Below are 21,889 nucleotides of genomic sequence, written 5' to 3' on the forward strand. Positions count from 1 at the left end.
ATGTCTTAAGTCTCTCCTTAGATTGCCAAATTGCTGCCCCCAGTGGCTTCAAGGGCTCCTTTCTCTGCCGGGAGGATGGGTGGGGTGGTCCTGCAGGCAGCTTCTCACTCTCACTGGCTCTCTCTTCTCTACCCAAAGCCTCATAAAGAGAATGGCGCAGAGCGTGGTGGAAGTCATGGAAGACTCCAAGGGCAAAGTCCACGAGAACCTCCTGGCTAACGGAGGTAGGTCCACAGAGGTTTCTTCTCAGGAGCCATTTCCCTCATGATGGCCACCATGGGAGCTCTGAATATCCAGTTCTGTTAAGGCTTACTGTCCCATTTCTGGAAAATCTCACACATCTCCACCCACTTATCACTTTTTTTAAACCAAACAAGGCGTGAGAAGTGGCTGTATGTAGTGAGAAATGCCTCCAACCAGAGACAGCAGGGCTGCATCAGACACTTCACACGGAATGTCCCCATTCCAGAGTTTTGGCTTCCCATGCTGATGGACACATATCCAGGCACCCCAGTGCTGCTTGGCTGTTAAATGTGCAGATGCCATTTGGGCTGTATTTCTAAATGTGTAGCAAAAACATAGAGACTTTGAAACCCAGGTATGGTGGCACGCATCTGTAATCCTACACTAGAGAAGTAGAGGCAGGAAGGACATCCTGAGATACTGAGTAAGTTCACGGCCAGCCTGGGCTATCTAAGATTGTCTCAATATATATATAAAAGTAAAACACGGACATGAAACAACACTTGGATATTTTGAAAACTCTAGAATTAAACATTGACATATCTGTAGAGAGAATTAACCTTGAGTCTCTACATGTCTATTGAAAACGAGAGCATACACATTTACACTTAGATCATTTGAGATAAGCAGCACATAGATGAACACACACATGCTACCTGGAAATGTTAAAAGTCTTCTACTGGTTTAAATTGGCAAATGGGAATATCCACTCTCCCCATTCTGAACCGGATCCGCATGTCTTTGTGGTTTAATAACCCTGTCTTATATTATGTTTCAGGTCTGAAGGAAAAGATGAAGTGTTTAAAGAGTAGGTTGTGTCTTGTTTGCCGTGCACATGCTCAGTGTGCTGCTGCATGTCCCTGGGAGGGCGGGGCCTCGGGCTGGTCATAGGGTACAGTGCTCAGGCCTTAACAGTTTCTCTAGCAACCTACCTTAGAGCTTGGTCACCGTACCCAGATGATGCAGTTCACAGTTATTTCGTTCCTGTCTCCCTCCCGTCCTCTCTGCTTATTGTCTGGAAACAGGACTGCATCAATTCTGGGGGCTTGGGGTGAACTTCAGCATCTTTTCGCTTGCTATCTGCATGATCTTGAAGCCTCTCTGCTGTCCCACCTGCTCTGTAAGGATGTCTGCTCAGTCAGACCTTGTTTCATGTGGTTCATGGGGATCATGGGTCTTCTAGAACAGGTCACTCCTGGAGTGGGTGTTAGAACCGCTGGCTTGGCATTTTCTCTCATCTACTATAACAGGCAGAATGCAAAACAAGTAATATTATTTAATTTTGTTTTTTGAGATGATGTCATGTGGTCAAGGCTCACTGTGTATCTCAAGGTGCCTTTGAACTTCTGACCATCTTGCTTTCAGTTCCCAAGTGCTGGGATGAGAGATGTGCATTACCACACCTGGTTTATGGTTTATTTAAGCATACACTAAGATGCTGATTAAAATGCTCACTGCGTTCCAGGACTGGGGATACGGCTCATTGGCAGTGTTTGCCCAGCAAAGTGCTGGACCCTGGATTCAGCCCTAACACCACACCAAACCAAACAAACCACGATAAGCAAACAAACCCGTCCACTTAGCTTTCAACTCAAAGTTGATGCCACTTAAATGTATGTGTCGTTCACTGTGGGATCCACCCCTGCCGGGTGCACCGTCTCTAGGAGATAGCACACTAAGGGACGAGGAAACTTGGTCTTTGTTGCTTGTTTAGCACGTGCTGTCACCTCCCGGCTTCCTGTAAGGCCTCTGCAGGTTCGTCCCAGTTACTTCTAAGGTCATTTCTGAGCATGCTCTGTGAACCAACCCTTCCAAAGGCCTGGCAGCAAGGTGAGGCAGTGCCTACAGTAGCTGCCCAACCTTAAGTCCACACCTTTGCATTGAGACCTCCCAGAAAGCCCAGTGACTTTAACTCACTTTCCCAGAAGACTTTCCTCTGCAGGATACTCTCAGACTAGGGATAGAATTTCCTAAAGCTCTTTTGTTCTGTGCATGGGATTTTAATCCCGTCTCCTTCAAGAGAATTTAGGGCATTGGCATCATGAAGTCTTGAAGGGGTCAGACCTGGCCATGCCATGCACTGTCCATCGTGACCTTGCTTTCCTCACTTGCAAATAGACTTAGTAACAGTCTCAGTCTAGGTTCTTAGCTTTGCTGGGTGCCTTTTGCTTTTGCTTGTCTTTGCCACCAGCTGTGATGGAGCATGCTAAGACCCGTGTGAGTCCAGCAGAAGCAGAGCACACACACACGTGTCTGGCTCAGGCTGTGGAAGACCTGTCTGGCTAGCCAGGCATTGGGCTGCCTGCCTGTGCAGTTATAATCTTGTATGCTGGCAAGGCCTTGGCTTGGTTTTTCAGATGATGTCATTGTTGCTCAAGAGACAGCTGCCTGTAGGGAGTGTGTTTGGAGAGAGCAGGAAGGCTGGGGTGGCGGAGGCCACTCTGGAGTAATATTCCTGCCTACGGTATAGACAGGAAGGACTTTCAGGTTGTGATCTGGAGCAAAGGTTAGTGTCCAGAACTAGCACTGAAGTGGGAGACAGGCGAGAGGAATAAGGGGGAAGAGGGCATAGCTACCAACCCAGAGGCCTACTGAGCTCCTGTGGGAGACCATTGTCAGCCTCCTGGTGCCTCTGGGAGCTCAGGGCTGGTGGGAGAGAGACCCACAGTGCCCTGCACCCTGCAGCAGAACCTTCCCTCCTAATAGAGAAATCCATGGGGGCGTTGGGTTTGGTGGCAAGGCATGAAGAGCAGAGCTTTCTCTGAAGTGTGTCTCTGCTGTATGTACATTGCCCTGGCTGCATTCGCTGTGCAGAGTGTGGCTGTCAGTGTCTTGAGCCTTCTGTGGAATGCTTGGTTCTATCAGGTCCTGTGGTGGGCTCTGGAGACAAGGGCGTTGCAGGAGGTCAGCTAGAGCAGCCTCGACTGATCAGAGAGTCTGGGAGAGCAGTTGAGCACTCCATGGGCTGGGTGGGAGGACTCCAGGATGCTGCAGCTGATGCGGAGGGTGGAGAGGGAGTGCCCCTGACAACACATCACCCTGATATCTGTCCTGGCGGGCGGCTAGTTCCTCACCTTCAGGAAAGACTTGAGGTCATCAATGGGCGTTCTTTCTCTTGCCAGTGCTCTCCCAACAGTTAGCATTGCTGTCTCTTGAAAGGCCTCATGTGACCTTTGTTTAGCTTTTGGGTCATGGGAATGACAAAGCTTTTCCTAATGCCAAAACCTATGCTAATATCTGTCAGTCTGATTGGACAAGGAGGCTTCCACAACACTCTCACTCTGTATGGCCCAGGCTGGCCTAGAACCCGCTATGTAGTTCATGCTAGGGTCAAATTCCAGGCGAGCTTCCTGCTTTGACCCCCCCCCCGAGTGTTGAGATTATGGTTGTGCACCACCACACCTGGCCAGGTGTTTCAGGTTTTAATGAGGACTCTGCCCGGTTATGGGTAGCCATAGTTTGTGTCATCAGATAGTCTTTCCTTGGCAGTTTATGGGGTGGCAGTGAGCATGGGCAGAGTGATCTGATGTCCCATTTTCAAGAGCCCAGATCTCACCAGGTGTCCTATCCCTAGCATTTTAGAGATTCTCTTGTCACAGGCTGAGGTGCTGTGGCCAATGTTCAACAGAGGTTTGTTTTTTTGTTGTTTTGTTTTGTTTTGTTTTTTTTGCAAGTCTCTGCCAAGTCTATCCACTCTGGAATAAAATCAAGAGGGTAAATTTTATAAAGGGGCTGGTGAAGGGGCAAGCCTCCTTCCTCCTACAACATAGCTAGATCCTGATAGCTGGGCACAATGGGGACAGGGACCAAGGACCTTCCTTTGTGATGGGCAGGGCGTTGGGTGCTCTGTGTCATTTCTTCCTGCCATGATGGAGCTTACATAACTTACTCTGTGCTGGGGCTTCCTTCTGGAGATATTGACATCCCTTAATAGGGCTAAAGAGTAAATCAGATGGGATGACTCACATCTCCCAGCCCAAGGTAAGCCGCGAGCAAGTCCACATCACCACTGTTATTTTAAGGCATTCCTGCCTGCTAAGTAGTAGGGCCACTTCCCTCTTGAATCCCCTTTGGTTTCCATCTTTTTCTTGGGGATTAGTGCATCTACCCATCAAAGTTGCTCTTGCCTCATCCTGAGTTCATCCTCTCTGCCCTGTCCCTTCCTCTGCTCCCTGGCCCCCAGGTTAATGGCTGTCCTTCCCTCCACTTAGCTACCCAGCCTAGGAATCTGGGTGTCACTTTACTTCATGCCTTGTGTGTCACTGTCCCTGCATCCTGCTGAGTGGGTCCCCTCCTTTCTGCTCCCAGAGCTTCTTGTCCTTCCCCTCTCCCTTATCCTCATTGACTTCTGTCCGCTCCCAACATGGACTCTTGCACTGTTCCTCCACGACCAGTTCCAAGCACGGAGGTACAGATGTGACCTCACCTAGTCTCCTAGTTCCTGGACTGCCTAGCTCCTGCCCACCTCCCTGCTCCATCAGCTTCATCTAGACGCCTAACATCCTCCCCCAATATAGCCACCAGTCCTTCTGACACTCAACACAGGGAAGATGGCTTGACTTTAGAAGTTCAAGGCCAGCCTGGGACACACAAAGAGATCCCCATCTTAAAAGGAATGAAAGCTGGGCGGTGGTGACCCACTCTTTAATCCCAGCACTCGGGAGACAGAGGTCTACAAAGTGAGTCCCAGGACAGCTAGGGCTGTTACACAGAGAAACCCTGTCTTGAGAAAAAAAAAAAGTGGAATGAATGAAGGAGAAATAACACGCTCCTATGGTGCTCTCTGGAAATGTGGGGTATAAATGCAATTAAGCCTTTAATCTCACCGTTTGAGAGGCAGAGGCAGATGGATCTCTGTGAGTTTGAATACAGCCTGGTCTAATAGTGAATCCCAGCCTAACTAACACTGTCTCAAAACAAAACAAGCAAGCCCTCAAGAGGTGAGAGGCCTGACCACTCTCTGGTAGGAACGCAGACTCAGTTCCTCTCTTGTGTGGGACCCAGGACTTAAGCCAGTGTCCTGGTTTCTTTTGAGATAATTTAAAAAATGACAAAAGCACCTTTAAGAGAGAAAGGGTTTGTTTTGCTGACAATTAAAGGTCACAGTGCATCCCTGAAGGAAAGTCAAGGCTGGCACTTGGAGCGACTCGGCATATCCACAGTCAAGAGCAGAGAGAAAGCAATGCGTGTATGCTTCTTATGCTCAATTCCCTCTCCACACCTAACCCCGTCCGGGACCCCGGCTGAGGGAATGGTGCCACGCAGAGTAGGCTCGGTCTTCCCACATCAACTGCTTAACCAAGGTGATCTAGAGACACACCCACAGTCCATCCCTGAGTCTCTTCCCAGGTGACTCGAGATCGTGTTAAAAATTGAAACTAAGTATCACAGCTGAGCATGGTGGTGCACACCTTTAATCCTACCACTGGAAAGCAGAGATAGGCAAATCTCTGAGACCAGCCTGGTTTACATAGTGAGTTCCAGGATAGCGAGAGACACACAGTGAGACCCTGTCTCAAACAACAACCATACAAAGACAAAACCAACCAAACAAACAAAAAAACACCCTAAATGTCCCAATCAGCAAGGCTCTTTGGACTAAAATGTGTCAGGGCAATTGAACCACCTTCAGTTCCTCCCACTCTTCTGCTGCACAGCTGGCTAGGCTAGGCAGGAACACCCTTCTTTGCCATGGAATTTGTTTGGTTTTGATGAAAACACTGGTGTATTCTGCTCACTCTAGACTTCAATGGGCACACACCGAATGATGCCCATGGCTCCAGGTGGGAAAGCCAGTGACAAGCAGGTTCTATGGTCTGGCTGAGCTGTGCCATGTCCTCCCTAAAGTGGACAATGTGGGTTAACATCACCTGGCTCTTGTTGGGGACTCAAGAAGCAGGTGGCACCTGTGAAAGGTCATGGCTCAGTGGTTGGGAGCCTGGTTTGTTGCGTTCTGCTGTGCCTTCTGGATGCCTTGAAACAGATTGGTGAACTAGCTGGGGAGGGTAGGCCAAGCAACCACTGAAGGTGATGACGTTACCAATGGCCACAGAATGTCACCTTCTTGGTTTCAACCTCCAGGAAGAGCGGGCTTCATAGTAAACTCTAGGTGGAAGCTGCCGAAGGAGAGCTTGGTGCCCGGCTTTGAAGTGTACAATGGCAGGTGTACAATGAGGCCTCCCGCTGGCTCTGAACTGCTCCCGCATGGAGCATATACACTCCGGAGCCCATGCCTATTCTTCAACTGTTGCCTGACTGCTTCTTTGGTGTGAGCACCAAGCTCAGTTTGTCTCCCTTGGCTTGGTTCTGGATTCAAGCTAGCCTTTGCTTTTCCAGTTGACTTGACATCCTTTGTGACGCACTTCGAGTGGGACATGGCCAAATACCCTGCCAAGCAGCCACTGATGAACGTGGTGGACACACTGGCCAAGGTGAGGAGAGTCTGCTTGGAAACCTCTGACCGTCTGAGAGGACATACATGGGGCTGGGACGCCGACAAGGTAGAAGGCCACAGGCTGGGATGTTAGCTCTGTGAGTGACCCAGGGAAGGTCCCTCTTACCATGCCCTGGGTAAGGTTAGAACTCGGAGAGACGTGTGTGCACTTGTCTCCTGTCTCTGCCACCCAGAGGACTGCCTGTAATCTCACAGGAGAGTCCCCTGAATGGGCCTGAGGCACCTGTGTTCTGACCCCAGGCCCCAATTCATTTCACTCCCCTACTGCGACTCAAAACCTGTGATGCAATGTCTTAGTCTTGCCCTCCCTCACCATGCACTTGGGGACCCAGTGCCCTTTGGATGATTGATTGACTTTGTGCTATGTATTCTACCACAGCTCTCTTTTAATTTTTATTTTGAGGTAGGGTCTCACTAAGTTGCCCAGACTGGCCTTGAGCCAATTCTGTAACTCAAGCTGGACTTAAACTTTTCATCCTTCTGCCTCAGCCTCCTTAGTAGCTGAAATTATAGGGCTTGGGCACCAGGCCCAGCTCTCTTGGTAAATGGTTTGCAAAACATCATTGTTTAGGAGACAGTGTGGCATAGAAGCTCCACCCCTTGGTCATATTGTGCCAGCTCATCCCCTAAGTGTCTTGTGGCAACAAATCAGTACCATGACAGGGTGCCATCTACTAAGCCATGTTCTTCAGCTCACACTGGGTATACTCCCCATAGCACAGGGATCTGCAGGGACAATGTAGGCATACCATAGCTAAGGTGACTTCTATGTGCCTTTACCATGGGTGAGATTTGACTGTCCTGCCCTATTGCTGGTGCATACAGAACCCTTTATATGTCATGGCTGGTCCAATGGCTGGGGAGATCCCAGCCGTATGCTCAACAAAGCTGCCCTGTTCTCTTAAGTGGCTGAGTTTCCCTGAGGGCGGTAGGCAGGTCAGGACAGGAAGGGTGGCTTTGAGACCTTTTCTCCTTCAGGTTTCTTGGGAATCTGGGTGTGGCTCCTTGGGCTTACATCCCCTCCCAAGAGGTTCTCAGAGGTGCTTCTAGAGGGGGGGGGGGCAGCCCAGGGTATTGTGCCAGGTATGACTTTCTGGAGAGCATCACCACATCCACCACTGAGCCGGAGAACACAGACTTTTGTGGGGTTGGGCATGCCACCTTGGGATTCTGAGTCCCAGGGACACTGGACTTGTCCTGGGGGAGTCGGAGAGCAGTAGAATCAGAACTGGCTCCCCGCTAGTCCAGGGTACCAAAATGTACAGCTATTAAAGCAACACACTGAGGGGAGGTGAGTCAGATCGAATCCCACAAGGTGTGCAGTGTTCAGGCTCCATGCTCTATCACAGGGCTGTAGGCTAGCGGGACAAGGGTGGGGGAGACTGGATCTTCAGTCTGTGCTGCTCCAGGAACTTGTGTCTGAGCCCCAGCCTCACCTTGTTCTTCTGAGGTGGCTTAGGGCTTTGTACAGTTTGTGTAGCACATTGTCCTATGGTCACATGATGTAGCTGCACCCTGACTGGTGTGTGCGGTGTGGTCCATGTGCACAGCATAGCTGTGCAGCCTAGTTATGCGGTAGGATGTCATCAAGGCATATGGATCTCTGTGGAGCCTTTTTGTAACGTCCTGGGAGTGTGCTCCTCTTTGGTTGTCTATTCTGAGTATTTAAACTCAAAACTTCCACAGTACACCGGGTTTCAGCTCATGATTCTCAACAGCTCCCCACCAGAAGTGTGCATGGCCCTACAGCATGGATGCACATTGTCGGGCATACACACACTCATCATATCCCACTGCCAAACTGGAGGCAAAGGGGTGGCCAGATTGCTTGTGTTTTGGGTTACCCGCCACTGCCTTCCAGCTGACAAGTGTCCAAGCATGCTCAAATACACAGCCACCTGTTTGTCTTTATGGCTGCAGGGCGCTGCTCACTGTCTTGCTGTGTCTTTGCACGGCCAGGCCTGCTGTGAGCCCTTGGAGGACAGAACTGTCTTTAAATTACCACAGAGCTCAGCTCTTGGGAGGGACTCACTGTGCCTCTGAATCACTTGCCGCCTTCTGGCCTCAGAGAGCTTATTTATCATCATCCTCCTGAACTGTTCTTCACTGGGGTCAGCTGTCCTTGGGGCCTCTCTAAAGATGGCGTTCTTCCCATGTTGAGTAGATGGGGAGCCTGAGGCAGGGAGCAGAGGAGCTCAGTCACTGGGCACTGCAGGTTGGGAGGAGCTGCAGTCAAGTCTGGAGAGGTGGTTGATTGGGAGGATGAGCAGGGAAGACAGGATAGGTACCTAGCAGAGGTACCCGCAACTGAGAAGTTCAGCATCACTTGCTGGGAAGGAGCACAAGCTAGCGTGTGACACTGGGCAAGCTGTGGCACCTCAGTCCCTGTAAAGTTGTCTCCACCCACTTCCCCATGTGGGGACTGACTGCGAGGGCCAGGTGCTGGGGGCTGGGAGAGTCAGGAGGGAGACCGACCACCCTGATGAATAGGCAGGTTCTGTTTTTCTTTTGTTTCCTTGTTTCTTTCTTTATCCTGAGACAGGGTTTCACTTAGGCTAAGCCGCAAACTGGCTGTGGAGCTGAGGATGATCTTGATCTGATCTTCCTGCCTCTGCCTACCAAGTGCTGCAATTACAGAAGTGAGCCTCAGCAGCTGGCTTGGTCACTGTTGTTGTGTCCCATGGATGCTTGGCCAGATTTTGAAGAGTTTTACTAACTCCTCAAGGTCACCAGGAGCGTCTCTCCCCCCTCCCTCCCAGCAACTGGCACAAATTGAGACAGACCTGAAGTCCCGCACAGCCGCGTACAGCGTTCTGAAGACCAACCTGGAGAACTTGGAGAAGAAATCCACGTGCGTACCACACCCATTGCATTCTCTGTGCCTGCGTCCGGTGGGGGGCGGGGGTAGCCTTCACTCTTACCTTCCCCGTGGCTGTGGCCCTTGAACAGGTGCTCAGTTGGAGCCACGTGCTGGGAACCTGAGGCAGATTAAGAGATCGAGCCAGGCAGGGTGGCCACTTCTGCCTGTGAACACAGAGGAACACGGTATTGCTTCCTCTCGTTCCTCCTTTCCCCCTGTTCCCACTCCTTACCCAGTAGGAGGCTCTGGGGAGCCTGCTCAGGACTTTCACTGCATCTCATCTTCAAGGAGGGCAGGCAGGATGGGATGTCAGAGCCCAGACCTCTTCAAGGGGCAGATAGGATCATGGGCAGCAGCCCAGGGTAGACCAGGATGGCTCACGGGCAGCAGTCTGGATTGACAGCTGCAGGGCTTTAGGTGCCCTGGCTGTTTGCTGGAGAATGGGTTGTTCAGGCCCCGACGGACCAGGCATGGTGGTGGAATCAATAGAAGAGCAAGCTCAGGACCATCATGGCAGGGACTGTTTGGGGATGGCAGGGGGCACCCTGGGAGGAACAGGCAATAAGGAGCCAGGCAAGCTTCCAAGTGAGAGAGGAGTGTGGGTAGGGCCGAGCAAGCATGAAGTGGTCACCAGCATTCACCTCTACACCCTGAGACTGAGTCTAGAAAAGCAGAGTGGCCCAGGAGCTCAGAGCCAGCTGCCCTCCCTCTGTTTGGTGTCTCTTATTTAAGCTTCCCTCTTAAACCTTCCCTAGGCTAGCTTTTCCAGTCATAAAAGAGAACAGAGATTGATCATTCCTAATCTGAAAACCCAAAATGAAAAAATGCTCCAAAACCAGAAAAGTTTTAAGCATCAGCAATGATTCCTTAAATGGAAAGTTCTGTACCTGATCTTTTCGTGACTCTGGCCACGATACAAACACTAAAATTGCCATGTAAGCTTCTCTGCCAGCTATTGTATGAGTCTTGTATGAAGCCGATGGGTTTCTGCTTTGACTTGTGTCCTACCTCCAAGAAAGCTCATTATTCCAATAAAACATTCAAATGAACAAAACCACCCGAAATCCAAACAGAGAAGGAATGCAGAAGCTGCCATCCATCAGTGGGGGTAGAGACCACAGATGCACTGAGCTTAGAAAGCCAATTCCAGTTGTCTGATTCCATCTCTGGGTACCTGAACCTGAGCGGTGGTGGATGCCAGTCAGGCGGGCACTGTTTTACCTTGAGTTCAGGGTAGCTTAGTCTCTTTTGAGCTTGGGGTCCAGACCATGGCAGGCCACCCACTCACTTCACCACCAAGTCATAGACAGTTTGATGACTGGCAAGATGGATCCATGGGCAATCTGAGTTCAGTCCCCGGGTCTCGCCTGACAGAAGGAGAGAACTGACTTCTGCAAGTTGCTTGCTGACCTCCACCAATGTGCCATAGCACATGGATTCCTGCACACACACCACACACACACACACACACACACACACATACACACACTCACACAACAAAGTAAATAAATAAAAAGTGCAGTTAGAGAATTGGAACTTTAGCAGGGGACTGGTCCAACCGCTTCTCTCCTACGGTCCCTGATTCCCCCTCCTTCACCAGTCAGATGCTGACTCCGCCTTCCATTTGTTCACGCGATGCACATGTCCTCAGGCCCTGTGGACATAGAGCGAAAAGTCACAGCCACTCACTCAGCAAACCTGTGGGTTTGCTATGTATGTGGGTTACCTATGTCTCCTAGCAGGGTAACGTGCTGGCTGTGGTGACAGGGTGGCCGGGAGGGGACCCCCCAGCTTTGTCTGCACACATAGTTGTGTGCGGGAGCAGACACCCTTGGAAGCTAGGGTTTCTCTCTTGCCTTTGAGGCTTTGCCCTCGTCTCTGTGCTTGGGAGGTTGGAAGCCTTGGGCTCACATTGCAGCCTCCATGCTCTGGGGGCTGTCTGGTTAGGACTCTGCAGTGTGGGGAACTACCATGTCTTGGTAGCTGCCTCTGTCCATGCAACAGCTTGGTAATAATACCACGCTCCTCATCTGAGCCAGGGCTGGTGGTGTAGACAAAGCTGTTATTTCAGGTGAGTGTCCCCAGCTGCTGGACCGAACAGCCTGTAAAGTGACACAGAGCTATCTCTATCGGGGCCTATCTGTCCCATGCAACTTGGAGACCTTGCTGTTTTGATACTTGAATAACTTTAGCAGCCTGCCACCTGAGGTCCCCTCCCAGCACCTGGGTTGGCTTTTGAGGGCAGTGCAGGTCACTGAGGTGTTAGATTCAGCAGCCCCTTGTGTGGCAGGTGATAGCTGCAGAGACTCTGACAGTTTCCCTGCCCCCAGAGGGAAGAGGAGGTAGCTCACTTACCATTTGGCTGTACCTGGCCCTGGCAGACAGCTCAGAGACTCTCCTGGACCTGCTCTATTTCCTGCTGTTTGTCTGGACTCTTGAGGCATGTGGGGTCAGTGAGCCTCTCTCTGCTGGACTTACCCGTTGTCCCTCTGCCCTCCAGGGGAAACCTCTTCACTCGGACATTGAGCGACATTGTCAGCAAAGAAGACTTCGTACTTGATTCGGAATATCTCACAACCCTTCTGGTCATCGTTCCCAAGTATGTGGGCAGGAAGATAGTGGGTGTGTGCTGCTCAGGGGAAAATGAGGTGGGCCCCTTGTGCCCTGCTGGGTCAGGTCAGCAGACATTGTTGCTCGGGGCTCATGGGATGGGTCACTATCTCCACAGGCACAGAGCCAGGTGGATGGTAGCAGTGGCAGAGCCTTAACTGAGGATCTATGCTGTGCCCACAAGGAGCCTGAGAGCTCTACTCTTCCCTTTGTCCTGACGCTAGAAAGACCATTCTGCTGGCCCCAGGTCACCTGGGCCAGGATCAGATCATTATTAGTAAGCTTCAAATATACCAACACCCAAGCTCTCTACATGGGGACCTTCTGGGAAGACCTGGAGTCCTTGCAATCAGACTGGGCTCAGCGCAGCCCTGGGCAATAGCAGGAACTTTGGGGATGTTAAGAGCACTCCCTGGTTATACCTCTCAACTTTCCACCTTCAGAAGAAGGTGCAAACAGTTTCCTGAGACAAGAGAAGCCCTTCCTTCCTAAAGTACTCAACAGGTCTGTGTCCTCACAGGTCAAGCTATGCACAGTGGCAGAAGACGTATGAGTCCCTGTCGGACATGGTGGTCCCTCGGTCAACCAAGTAAGTGAGACCTCAGCTTAGTCTACATCCCCAGAGGGGAAATGTATGGATGTTCTTGGAGCACCAGACATGTGCCAAGGGTGGGGCACCTCACAGCACCATGCCTGCGCAGTAAGTCCCTGTGGCCTGGAATGCCTGCTTGCCATTGTCCTTCAAAGCTCCAGTTGCCTGTCCCTCCTCTGGGAAGGCTGTTCTGGCTGCTTCCAAAAGAGTTTCTGGGTTCTCTGCCTGCCTTCTCTGTATTCTCTCGGCAAATGCCTGAACATTTATGATGGCATAAGGCTGGCCTCAGAGTCTGGGCAGGGAGGGCATTCTCACTGTGTGGCCAGTTGGGGTCAGAACGGGAACAAGTGAGCACTGCAAAAATGATGGGTAGGCCCGGGTTGACTCTATGTCTACCGTGGAAAACCAGCAATGAACTACGCACATCAGAGCTCCCTCGGAGAATGAGCAGACATTAGCTGTTGGCAGGTGTCTTAGTCACTCTTCCATTGCTGTGAGGAGACACCATGACCAAGGCAATGCTTAGAAAAGAAAGGATTTAATTAGGGGCTTGCTCGCTGTTTCACGGGCTTAGTCCATTTTCATCATGGCAGGGATCGTGCTGACACACACTATGCTGGAGCTGGAGCTCAGAGCTGTATCCTCAGAGACAGAGAGACAAAGAGATAAACAGAGAGAGAGAGAGAGAGAGAGAGAGAGAGAGAGAGAGAGAGAGAGCACACCTAGGCCTGATGTGAGCTTTTGAAACCTTAAAACCCACTCCCAGAGACACACTTCCTTCAACAAGGCCACCCCTCCTAATTCTTCTCAAATAGTGCCACTTCCTGGTGACTGAGTATTCAGAAAATATGAGCCTATGCTAGCCATTCTTATTACCACAGCAGGGATACAGAGGACCATGCCATTTATCCTGAATTAAAAAAAGAAAACCAAAAAACAAAACAACAAAAAACATGTGACAGGAAGGTATTGGTGCCTGGGCCATAATACAGTTTGCGACAGAGTCACAGGGGCCATGGAAATGAGGAAAACCACCCTCAGGGTCAGAGTTACATGCGTAGTTCAGTGAGGCAGGGCCTAAGGAACTCTTAACTACGTGGGACCTGTTTGTGATCCTAAGTCATACATCTTATATATGCCATAAAGGAAACTTGAGAATGAGCCGCAAGTAACGTGAGCTCAATTATCTGCTCTACCACACTGCCCCCAGAGCTGCCCACCTCACTCCAGCTCACCCAACCTCATCCCACCTACCCCATCTCATTTCATCCAAGCCCACTCCACCCCATCCAATCCTACCCTACCTACTCCACCTGCCTCCTTCCGTCCCATCCCGCCTCCCTCACCCCTACCCATCCATCCTGTTCTACTCCCACTCCACCCCATCCAGTCTCACTTCCATCCCAGCCCTTCCCATCCCATTACACCCACTGTCCCATCACACCCTACCCATCCTACTCTGTCCCACCCCATCCTCATATGCCTCATCCCATTCCATTCTAGCCCCCTTCCTGTCTTGACCTATTCATTCTTGAGGTCTTGGCACTGAGGAACATACCACCAGCTCCCAGGAGACAGCCCCGGGGAGATAAAATGAGGAGTAGGTTAGTCACAGTCTAAGGACTAAGGAGGAGCTTGAAGAGGAGGTCCATCTTACAGGTAGCACCAGACAGGAGCTGCCTGGAAGGCAGGCTTCTTTTGTTCTTAAACATTGCCTCTGGGGTCCTTTTAGGAGGGCCAGTGTCTTAGTTAGGGTTCTATTGCTGTGAAGAGACTCCATGATCACTCAACTCTGATAAAGGACAGAATTTAAATGGGGCTGGATTATAGTTCAGAGGTAGTCCATTGTCGCCATGGCAGGCAAACATGGTGGCATGGAGGCAGACATGGTGGCATGGAGGCAGACATGGTGCTGGAGACATAGTGAGAATTCTACATCCTGATCCACAGGCAGCAGGAGACCGCCATACTATGTCTAGCATATGAGACCTCAAAGCCCGCCTCCACAGCGACACACTTCCTCCAACAAGGCCACACCTCCTAATAGTGCCACTCATTATGGACCAAGCATTCAAACACATGAGTCTGTGGGGCCCATTCCTTTTCAAACCACTGCATTCAGTTTGGCAGGATGTTGGGCACCAGAGCAGAGACCTCAGGCCCCCATGATTCAGAGAGTTTGAGAGCCTGCACCAACAATCCTGGAAAGGTTTGGGGCTTAGGGGCAGTTCCTGTGGGTGTGGGCTCTGAGACACTGGAGAGGTTATCTTCCAACCAGGCATGTCTAGAGCCCCAAGACTTCTTACTTAGACCGCTGTCTCCATGTTGCTGGGGACAGTGACTGCAGCAGCCTGTGCTACATGCTGGCAATGACATGCCCAGTTAGGGCTTCATGTTACTGAAAATGAAGTGGCCCTTGTGGAGTGGCTTCTGCACTGACTTCATTGGAACCTGTATAGCCAGCAGCAGTGTTGGGCCGGCCCCGTGGGGGACTGGATCACTCAGCCATTTGAGGAGCATAAGGCAAAGCAGACACCACACTCCCTGCCATTCCCAACAAGAGGCTCTGCTGAGCTCCCAAGGCTGAGCCTGGAGGGGTGGGTTGTGGGGGCGAACCTAGGAAGCTGTCAGACTCAGGCCACCTTTGGTTCCCAGCCCCTGGTGACTGCCAACGACACAAGCATAGGCTCAGGACACCTGACTCTGTCAGTGGTGATGACCTCCTGAGCTGGAAGAAGAATTTCTCCTAACTTAGCTTCAGCTCAGAGCCTGAAGTGGAGTAGCCCTAGGTTATCCAGCCAACAAATGCTTCTCCTTTTAGACTGATCGCCGAGGACAATGAGGCTGGCCTCTTCACAGTGACTCTCTTCCGCAAAGTGACTGAAGACTTCAAAGTTAAAGCCAAAGAAAACAAGTAAGGATGCGGGCCACCGGCTGCTCGGGTTTGGTGTGAGTCCCTGGGAAGACCCTGCCTTGACCATGTTCTCAGTGACAGCTATAGCTGCTTTTTTGAAGGTTCATTGTCCGGGAATTTTACTATGATGAAAAAGAAATTAAAAGAGAAAGGGAAGAGATGACCAGGTTGCTGTCTGATAAGAAACAACAGTATGTGAGTACCAGGGTGTAGGAGGGGCTCTCTAGACATTCCGGGGGGCCAGAGTCCATTCCTCAGTCTCGCTGTCCCCATCTCCTGGGCTCGTGCTGTCGAGACACATGTGAGTTCAGATGTCATATGTACTGAGCTCCACCCCCTGACGCAGCTCGCAGCCACCCAGATCACTGCCCTCTGGCAGGGCTTGTCTGCTGCACAGAAGTGAGATGCTGAAGTGAGCCATGGCCAGGGGGATCAGCCTGGGCTTTGCAATAGGTCAGCCAGAGCCGGGGCACCAGGATGAAGCATCTGTGCCCAGAGTGGATAGTGTCACCACCTCACAGACAGTTTTCTATCGTCTGTGACTGTAGATTTCAGGGCGTCACCAGCACCTGGGTTTACTTCTGCAGTGCTCTTAGCAGAGTGGGTGCTTCTCTGAGATTCTGGCCACAGACATTTAGGAGCTTTGTGGAGAGGTCAGCCTCCATCCCTGGAGCAAAGCTAAGAGCACAGTGTTGAACGGGGAACATCACCTCTGGGCTCTGCCCAGACTCTGGAGGTCTGGGCAGTGGCTCTGGCTCTGCCCTGCCTCCTCGAGGCACTGGTCCCTTCTCCCCCAGCCGCAGAGCACCTTCTAGTGTCACTTCAGTGACAGGTGGGACCCATAGAGTGTCATTGAGTCCTCAAGGGGAAGCCTGTGTACTCAGAGCTATAAGTGTGTGCCTGGGAGAACAGGGCCTCTGGCCTGGTACAGCGCTCCACACGTGCTCGGGCGTCTGCACCAGGCCTCCTCCCGCACTAGACAGAGCCTGCACATACCCGATCTTGCTGAGTGAGTGGCTCTTCTCACCCACACTTTTAGAAGTAAGCACAAGCCACCGAGATCCCCAAAGTAGTTCTTGGAGCCTCACCTGCCTGCTGTTTTCTTTTCAGAAGGGAAGCCCGACTGGTGATGGTTCATGGCTTTGGATTTTCTGTGTTGTTTTTGAGAGAGGGTCTCATGTATCCCAGGCTGGCCTCTAATTTGATATGTAATGGAGGCTGGCACCTACAGAGTGCTGAGATTATAGGTGCATGGTCCAACAGCCCCATGGTGGAGAGGTGTGGGGTTTTGTTTTGTTTTCTGTTTTTTTAAGACAGGGTTTCTCTGACACTAGTTCTATAGACCAGGCTGGTCTTGAACTCACAAAGATCTGCCTGCCTCAGCCTCCCAAGTGCTGGGAATAAAAGTATGCACCACCACCGCCCAGCCCATGTTGAAGAGTTTTAACCCTATTTCCTTGAGCCTAGACACATGAACACACACACACTTGCACACACACACATATCATGTGTATGCACTGAGCCAGTACCCACACTGCCCAGAACCAAAATCAACTGGATTCTAGCCAGGGCTCCTGAAGATGAAAGGCCTGGCTAGAGGGGGCCCTGAGTTCCTGAAGGTGCTCTAAGCTCCTTAGAGCAATGGCATAGACATGGCGCATTCTGGCAGGAGTGACTGTCACTAACAAGATCAGATGCCCAGCTCACTGCCTGACCTCGGCTTTGGGGCCCTGTCCATCACAATGCCTAGCCTTCCCTTAGGTGGGGCTTTTCTTCCCCTACTACTCTCCCTGCAGTACTCCTGGATGGAGCCAGATTGTGAGGGCCCTGCCTATAGGTGAAGTAGGACATTTGGCATCCATCCTGTGTATCAGGGTGACACAAGTAAGCTGCCGCCTTCTCCCTGGGGCTCAGATTCCCAACGGTGGTGTCTTTACATGGCATAGACTTCTGCAGCCCCACATGCCCCAGACAACCTGCTAGAGTCTCCTTGTGTGTGGGAAACAGAGCTCCCAGGAGACACTCAGAACCCATGCTGGTGAATGGAGCCTCAGAGGGGCTCAGTGAGGACCCCCTCCACCCCAGGACCCTAGAATCTCTCGTTTGGTATGGTTGTGAGCGGATACAGCCAAGCATCCCATATCCTTTATTTACCGAGTCACTGGAACCGAGGGACCGGGTTGTTCTGGGGACACACAATTGAGTTACTCTGTGTTTTCCACCCATTTACAGACAGGGTGATAAAGGGTGAAACAGCCTGGCTGTATGCCTGACTAATGTCCTGCATGTGACATGCTGAAGTGTCCCATGAACACCACGGAGGACGCTGTTCCTGAGACTCAGGGCCCAGACTGATGAGCTCCCTAGGTCAGGATAGTTCAGTAATACTTCCAGGAGCAGTTTTTGTCTGCTGCTGCTGGGGTCCTGACCCAAGCAGGCACATAGGTTTGGCTCTGTTTCTAGTGTCTGAAATCACAGGCCTTGGACCTCTGCCACACCCTTCTCTCAGCCCGGACCCCAGAGCTTGCTTGCACAGGCTCTCCAGGCCATGAGAATTATTTGTGTTCACGATGCATGCTTGCTGAAAGATTAATAAATAATTTCTGTACCTTTAGCAAACTTCCTGTGTTGCTCTTAAAAAGGGATCAGCCACCTACCGGGACCACAAGGTTAAGGTAACCCCGCTAGGGAACCCCGCTAGGCCCGCTGCGGGGCAGACCGACAGAGACAGAGAGAGTGAGGGCGAGGGCGAGGTAAGCACCCCCGGGGAACCCTGGGGGTCCCTGACTCAACTCTTTCCCCAGCTGAGGAACAAATCTTTGCATTTTCTCTTGTTTCTATGGCTTGTGAGGTCTGAAGTTGGAGGAGCCCAGAACCCTGCTGTCCTAGCCTTCATGGTCTTCCTGGAGCTGCCTCTCTAGGCAGGGAATGGCGCTTGTCGGCTGGCTGGGATGTCTGTGCTCTGGCTGATGGTGGCTGGAGCTGGTGTCTGGTGATGGGCAGGGCTCTGACTGGAGGGAGGGCGGTTCGGTTGCTCAGCATTCCTCCCCGACTGCCCTGGCTGGACACCTCTGGCCTTGTTGAGCAGTTAGAAGTGTCAGAGGGGGACTGACACTAAGGAACAACCACGTCAGGCTCAGCAGCAGTAGCTATGGCCTAGATGAGGCTTGAAGAGCCCCTGGCAGGTGCAGCTGGTAGATGGGTGGGCTGGACCCTGAGGGTAGTGCCTTCCAATGAGGTGGGCTTCTTGGCTGTGCAGTGCCAGACAAGAACCTATTAGCTCATGTGTCAGTCTTGAGGTCAAGAGCTGCCTAGCTTCCCACCCCTTGGTCCGAGGTGGCCTCTCGCATGTGCCGGTGGCTGCCCCAGAGCTTCCCCAGTGCCAGGCACCTGCATGCTGTGGTCCCAAGCCTCCCCAGGCTCTTCTCTACTTCTGCTGGCTCCTGGCCCTTTCCTCTGGTTGCAGGGCGTGCTCTGTATACTGCGAGCCTTTTCTTGGCCGTTATCAGTAGAGTGTCTGGAAGCTCACGCCGTTCTCCCGTCTCTACAGGGACCTCTGCTGCGCTGGCTCAAGGTGAACTTCAGCGAGGCCTTTATTGCCTGGATCCACATAAAGGCCCTGAGAGTGTTTGTGGAGTCTGTGCTCAGGTGTGTGGTGGGGATCCTGGGCTGGAGAGGTGAGCAGCAGGGCCTGGAGGGGAAGCTCGGAAATTCCACTCCCTGCTGTCTTCCAGCCCTTCTGCCTTTTGCTTTCTGTGACCATGTCTTGGCAATCTTCTCCATTCTGCCAGAGGAATCCCCATTGGCCATGTGTGCCCCGTTCTCCGTTCTCCAGAGCTCGCTCTTTTCTGCCAGACTTGTTTGTGTGGTCCTTGCCCCACCTGTATACCCTAGACAGGGCCCCAGTGGCTCCTGGAAGACATCCCCAGACTGTCTTATTTCTTCACCCTCTAAGGAAAGATCTCCAGGTAGCTCCCCCACTAAAATAGGAAAGCTACACATGCAAACATTATTTTGTCTTATTTTCTATCATTTTAAAATTAATAGAGCCACTGTGGAAAATTTGGAATCCATACAGGCAAGCACAGGTGTGAATCCAAATCACTTGTTGGGGATGGGGTGGAGCTCAGTGAGAGAGCATCTCCCTGGCACCTCTAAAGCCCCCAGTTCAGTCCTGAGCATCACAGAATAAACCACAAGCAAACACATCCCGGTGTGTGCTCATTTAGGTTTTTATGGTTGAGTTTTGCCCCCCAGCCCAAGTATTTAATGTTCAAATAACCTATCATTCTCAGTGTATTCATGGAAAAGGAATCAAACAGCAAACGCTTTCCAAAGGGAGGCAGTGGTGAAAGAATAAATGACACAGGACACGGGGTGTGCAGATTTGGCTCTCAGGAGACAGTGATGGAGCTTGTTCATGTTAAATTGCAGGCAGCCTCTCCTGAGAAGTCTAGGTGGGAGGGCATCCTGGATGTCACCCTGAGGATGGGCAGTTGAACTCATGTCCTGGCAGAATGTTTCTCTGAACTGTCCAGGAGGCTTAGCAGGATTGGTGTCCCTGGCAGAAAAGCTGAAAGATCATCCTAGGACTTAGGATGAGATGGCCCTGAGGTGTGGTGGTTCAAGCACTTGGTGCGGGGAGGGGGGTGCTGAATGAGGTACTTAGTCTCTGGTCAGTGTGGGATAGAAGAGCAAACACTATCTCTGACAATCAACTGGGCTGTCGCTCACCAGGGGCTTGCCTGCATGTTATGAGCACCCCACTGGCCAGTATGGCACTTGTCTTGTGGGAAAGCAGGCAGCACAGGGGCCTTTCTGGCCAACAAAAACGGAGCCACCAGAGGCCTCTGCAGACAGATTGGGAAGGGCAGTGCCACATTCCAGGGCTGCTTTGCCCACAGTGAGTGAGGATTGGGAAGGTTCGGGAGTCATTCCTGACATGATGGTGGTAGTCACAGGTCCCAGCTGACTCATTTCCAGAGCAGACTGTAGGTAGGTGATCCTGTTGCTAGACACCCGAGGACACTCGCCTGGGGCAGTTTGGATGCCCTGGTAGTGATACACCTCAACAGTATTCTGGAGTAATGGACATCCCAGGCAGTGACTCTGGAGGAAATGTTTGGGCAGATTTAGTATTTTTTCCATGCACCCAAAAACTGAATAAGAGGCATGACTATACCTTGACATGGCTAATGCTGTTCTCCTTTAGTGAGCACATAACAGCTGGCACATATAACATTTACGACCTGCAAAGTTCAGATCCACTGCTTGTATAACTAAGTATGCAAGGTAGCCAGGCAGGGCCATGAGCTCTGACCTTCAGAGACGGCTGGCACTGTACTGAGACTTAGTATCTTACTCCTAGTCTTTGGTCACCATTTTCTAGTTCTTTCCTCCGTTGTCAGTGAGCCATTCGTTCACTTTTTAATCCCACGTGTGCAACACATGTACAAAGGTGTCCAGAGGCCAGAGGCTGCGGGATCCTCTGGAGCTGGAGTTATAGGCAGTTGGGAGCCCCCTGACATGGGCACTGGGCCTTTGACTGTCTTGGCTGGCCTTTACACTAAACCCCAACACCATCGTCTTGTCGGAGCAGGTACGGACTCCCAGTGAACTTCCAGGCTGTGCTCCTGCAGCCCCAGAAAAAGTCAGCCACCAAGCGCCTGAGAGAGGTGCTCAATTCTGTCTTCCGGCATCTAGATGAGGTCGCTGCAGCAAGCTTACTGGATGTAGGTATCATGGGGACTTGAGGGCCTGCCACCATAGGGATGTATGATATCACATACTTTTAAGCAAGGGGGTGGGGGATGGTGGTGGGGCAACTGCACAGGATAGGGCGTGAGGCCAGAACCCAAGGAGCTCCCCCCTTAAAAACAAGAATCATCTTTGCCCTTGCTCCCTTCATAGGCCTATGTGGAAATCCCTGGACTGCAGCTCAGCAACCAGGACTATTTCCCCTACGTGTACTTCCACATTGACCTCAGCCTTCTGGACTAGGTGGCCAGCCTGGTTCACTGCAGCCTCAGACCTTGCTCTAAGCCAGATAACCAAGTCCTACAGGATCCTGACCCACGAGATACTCACAGACATTAGTTAGAGTGTATTTATTTTTTTAAGTTACAATAAAATGCTCAGTTCTGAGTCTCTTCTTGTGTTCTAACGTAACTCTAAACTTTCTCCTAAGCACTTCACATAGAGAGAAAAGCCTGTAAC

At 51.5% G+C, this 21,889-nt stretch overlaps 1 protein-coding gene across 1 annotated transcript in view; it reads left to right on the forward strand.

Moving 5' to 3' along the window:
* The window catches only part of Atp6v1c2 (ATPase H+ transporting V1 subunit C2), a 38,678-nt gene extending 16,889 nt beyond the window's left edge, over positions 1-21,789 (forward strand). Inside the window, exons 4-15 of the mRNA XM_005366521.3 lie at positions 139-224; positions 1,022-1,051; positions 6,580-6,674; positions 9,457-9,548; positions 12,058-12,156; positions 12,688-12,756; positions 15,581-15,673; positions 15,775-15,868; positions 18,289-18,426; positions 19,224-19,321; positions 21,273-21,405; positions 21,584-21,789. Of these exons, the coding sequence (XP_005366578.1) occupies positions 139-224; positions 1,022-1,051; positions 6,580-6,674; positions 9,457-9,548; positions 12,058-12,156; positions 12,688-12,756; positions 15,581-15,673; positions 15,775-15,868; positions 18,289-18,426; positions 19,224-19,321; positions 21,273-21,405; positions 21,584-21,673 (1,117 nt within the window). The 3' untranslated portion in view covers positions 21,674-21,789. The remainder of the gene's footprint in view (positions 1-138; positions 225-1,021; positions 1,052-6,579; positions 6,675-9,456; positions 9,549-12,057; positions 12,157-12,687; positions 12,757-15,580; positions 15,674-15,774; positions 15,869-18,288; positions 18,427-19,223; positions 19,322-21,272; positions 21,406-21,583) is intronic.
* The last annotated feature ends 100 nt before the right edge of the window (positions 21,790-21,889 follow it).

Source organism: Microtus ochrogaster, unplaced genomic scaffold (assembly GCF_000317375.1).
Source record: "Microtus ochrogaster isolate Prairie Vole_2 unplaced genomic scaffold, MicOch1.0 UNK10, whole genome shotgun sequence".
In the NCBI taxonomy this organism is placed as follows: domain Eukaryota; kingdom Metazoa; phylum Chordata; class Mammalia; order Rodentia; family Cricetidae; genus Microtus; species Microtus ochrogaster.